This window comes from Antrostomus carolinensis, unplaced genomic scaffold (assembly GCF_000700745.2).
Source record: "Antrostomus carolinensis isolate BGI_N321 unplaced genomic scaffold, ASM70074v2 scaffold3853, whole genome shotgun sequence".
NCBI classification, from domain to species: Eukaryota; Metazoa; Chordata; class Aves; order Caprimulgiformes; family Caprimulgidae; genus Antrostomus; species Antrostomus carolinensis.
Genome location: NW_010307100.1, coordinates 71 through 4,252, shown reverse-complemented (window position 1 = coordinate 4,252; position 4,182 = coordinate 71). Strand labels below are relative to the sequence as shown.

At 39.1% G+C, this 4,182-nt stretch overlaps 1 protein-coding gene across 1 annotated transcript in view; it reads right to left on the bottom strand.

The window, feature by feature from the left end:
* LOC104522893 (collagen alpha-1(XII) chain-like) overlaps positions 1 to 3,849 on the bottom strand; it is a gene marked incomplete at its 5' end in the record, with an annotated part of 16,633 nt that extends 12,784 nt beyond the window's left edge. The window contains 3 exons of the mRNA XM_010165305.1: positions 1,519 to 1,590; positions 2,713 to 2,766; positions 3,796 to 3,849. Coding sequence (XP_010163607.1) covers positions 1,519 to 1,590; positions 2,713 to 2,766; positions 3,796 to 3,849 — 180 coding nt within the window. The remainder of the gene's footprint in view (positions 1 to 1,518; positions 1,591 to 2,712; positions 2,767 to 3,795) is intronic.
* Positions 3,850 to 4,182: the final 333 nt, after the last annotated feature.

Below are 4,182 nucleotides of genomic sequence, written 5' to 3'. Positions count from 1 at the left end.
GAAAGTGCAATAACTGGGGGGAAAAAAAAAATTCTAACTGAAAGGAACTCTTAAAATTAGAGTGTAGGAGAACTTACACGTGGTGCTTGAACAGGAGTTGACTGCCCTGCATTGAAAAGCACTGAAACTGGGCTTGTAGCCAGATTTCCTTCTATATACATTACTTTCCTGCAGAAGATCTTTGCTGCTGAACTAGGTCAGCTATCCAGTGCTCCAGGTGAAGGATACACCTGGTAGATTGAAGCTCATTTGTGAACAAACCACAGTACCTTGTGCACTGGCTATGTCTATCAGGCATCTGACCTGGCAGGAATATCACATTAGCAATGTATGTCTAAAGGCAGGAAAGCTTTGTTGCTTTCCTAAGACACTCAATGTCCTCTACTGCAAGAAGAAATGGGATTTATATGCTGGCAAATGCACACTGAATTCAGCATGTGTATGAGAAAATAACTCAGCTTCCAGGTGCTCCTGGGAACTTTCATGGCCTACAAGAAAGCTGGGACATTTTACAAGGGCAGGAGGAAGAGGGTAGATTTAGATTAGACATTAGGAAGAAATTCTTGACTGTGAGGTTGGTCAGACACTGGAACAGGTTGCCCAGGGAAGCTGCGGATGCCCCCTCCCTGGAAGCCTTCAAGGTCGGGTTGGATGAGGCTTTGAGCAACCTGGTCTAGAGGAAGGTGTCCCTGCTCGTGGCAGGGGGCTTGAACTAGATGATCATTAAGGTCCCTTCCAACCCACACCATTATATGATTATTCTATTGACCATCAAGCTGCCCAGCCTTCTATATATTCTTCCAAATGATCCAGCTATCATATGCACAATGACATTGAAGTGGGATGGAAAATTCTGTCTGATTGACAGACGTTAAGTACAAGTAATGAATGGCTTCCTATTTCTATTGCTGCCTCCACTCCTGGCTCAAGTATGATTTCTCAGAGATCCTATAAATGAATACGTTCAAATTTCTCCTGAAACTGTTGGTGGGAGGCAGCACCTCTTGCTCTTTCCCCCATTCAGGATGCACTTTAAAGGTTTGAAAAGAAGCCACAGAAACCACCCTCAAATACTTTTGAAATCACATTGTAAAAACAGAAAACATTTGCATAAACAGAAGTGATCATGTAATATTATAAAATATTATCCACCTTCAACAGTGTACCACTTTTTTACTATACACACACATACACAGATATAAAGACTTTCCAGTCATTTTGCTGACCTAGTATCTTCATGGTTACGCAGTGTATGAATATATGTCTTGGCATATAATAACCTACGATCTTTTTAGTGGAAACCAGAGACCACAATTTCCATCCCCAACTACTAAATTCAGCAAAATGGCATACTGTGAAAATAAATTGTTTGAAAAAAATGCTTGTGGTCTTAGGTCATCTCCACTGTATTAACCACTGTCATAAGTGTAACACAAGTATTTAAAGCAAGGAGAAGTCTCATATTCATCAACAGACTATAATTTTAAACTTGATACTCTAAGTGTATCATTATCTTACTGGTGTCCCACGATCTCCTGGCTTCCCCGGTTTTCCACTCGGGCCGGCAACTCCTGGAACTCCTGGGGCACCCTACAGCAGAAGACATGCAAAGTGAATTGTGGAAATCCAAAATAGCCTAAGCACTAATAAGAAATGTGTTACTGTATTGAGCACAAAGCAATACTGAAAATGGCTCCTATCAGGTTTTTTTTCTGTCAGGTACATATCAAGCTTAAAAACTTTCCTTCAGAAAAAATAGCTTGTTTCTTCATGGAAATGTGTCCTTTTACATAATACCAGAGTTTAACAGGCATTTTTGAGTCTAAAGATGCAGAGAGTATCTATGTGGTTTTGGTATCGCTCTTAATGACAAATTTCTAAAGGAATATAAGACAGTTTGGCCTTCTAACTTCATCTAGTAGGTCTTCAATCCATGTAAAAGTCCGTAACAAGTAGTCCATAAAGTCATTCTAGTGATACTAGATAAATATGAAAAAATAAAAGACCAGTGTTAGCTTATGTGATAAAAGCTCATCTGCACACCCACAAAGGAGCAGCAGAAAAACAATCATGGGGGAGCAGGGGCAGGCCAGATAATACCCTGCCCTAGTGACTCTTGACTACATGAATATATGTGGTGTAAATGCATGCTCTGTGTACATGTGCCTACTGGGAACACAACTTCCACCTCACTACTGCTTGAACCTGGTACTATGAAGCTGCAGCAACTTGCCTGTCTCGGGGCTGGCTGATCCAGCACAATATGTTTTACTATAACATCCAGCACCTTTTCTAGCATGGTCCCAAAAACCACAATGAAGTAGCTTTTTAAGCAAAACCTAATCCTCACATACTCTTCTCAAAAAAACCTTGTATTAACAGCATTTTTTTTACCAGAATACAAGTAATAAGCTGATTGGTTTCAGCAGACCCAGCTCTGTTTTTAAAGATCATGGCTAAAGAACTAGGTAAACTGGTTCTTCCCTTATTTACACTGGCAGAAATCAGTTTCAAAACCACTCTTACGAATGTTTGTGAATACATGCTTTACACAGCTGTCTGTTCACCTTTTACTGAGAGTTTCCCACATCCATTTAGGATATTAAACACAGGATCCATTTCATATTTGACAGAAACTGAAAATGTCAATGTGGTTCTCTCTTGGCTCACATTTCTTATTTCAGAGTATATCAAAGACAAACTTATATTTACCGCTGGTCCTGGTGGGCCTCTGGGACCTGTGGGACCATCTTTTCCTGTGAAACCCTATTCAAAAACAAAAGCATGATAAAAGATTGATTTAAGATTATAGCCTGATTAAAATGGTCTTTAAGATTATGTAATTGCAATACTCCTGATTACTACTAGCATGTATTTTAAAACCTATCCACAATGTAAGTTACCAAAATAGCTATCATGACTAATGCTGGAGAAGGCTATGAAGCAATGAGCTTCAGCCAGTTTAGGGGATGTTCAGCTGTTGTTTATTAACTGAAGACGGAATGAGTCTCTCTCAATATTTTTAAGAAAAGCAATCATTGTTCTGTCCCAGAGGAGCAAGATCTCCCTTTTTTCCCAGTTTTCATTTCCATCTACCAACTCCCACTAAAAGATAACTATAAATGCATATATCAGCTTTTTTTTATACTCTAAAGGTAAGTCATTGCTTCAGTCATCTCAAAGGTGATATGCCACTGTGAAGACAAAAGAGATTTGCTTAGTTGACCCCAAATTAGAAGTAAGGGATTGCAACAACTTCACAATGAAATACCTGTGTGCATTCCCTTCATTATGAAGATATTTCAGAATCTCCCATCCAAAGAAAAGTTCTTAGCTCCAGATAGTCAAAGGTTAAGAAACAAACTTGACCTTCATAGTAAGAATGGCACAGACAAATTCTTTATGGGTATGCCATCTTCCAGACATTGAGACAAGCAGAGTTTCAAAGGGATCTCTTGCAGCAACAGCATGTGGAAGGCAGCAGGGCCAAGTACCTCAGCAGAGCCCTGCTCAGTGGACATACTGCTCTATGGGTGCAGGCATCTGAGAACCTAGTCAGGGGAGTGAGCATTGCAATTTTTACAGAATCTTTCCGGCTCCTCTATGGCTACCTGAGGAGTTTTTAACCCCTATGTTTTTTCAGTCCTTCCACTTTTACCTCTCCAGGTTTGATATTGACAAAAGGACGCCTTTTGAAAAAGCATTTAGAAATAGAAAGATATGATAAAGAAGGAAAAAGAAAAAAAAAAAACACATTACTTGTTTTTTTCAGAAGATAAACTGAGGAAATCTTACCCTTTCTCCTGGAGGTCCTACTGGACCAGGTGGACCAGGTAAACCTGGGGTTCCCTAGAGGGAAAAGGAACGATTAACTATATCCATGACAGAACAAACATCACTGCTATGCTAATCATCCCAGTATATATATGTACACATTTAAATATTTAACGGTCTTCAATGTTGCTTTTTGGTATTTACAGAATAAAACAAACTCTTAGGAGAAACCATTTATTTCATATATATGATACAAGAGTCTTCACTCTCACTCTATTTTTTAATTCCATTTCCTTACCAGCCCACAGTTCAATTTCAAAAATAATTTTCAGTATTGTTCCCATAAAACAGGTATATCTGGTTTACTGCCTTTAAAAGCATGACTTATAGATGTCAGCTAATCCTTTA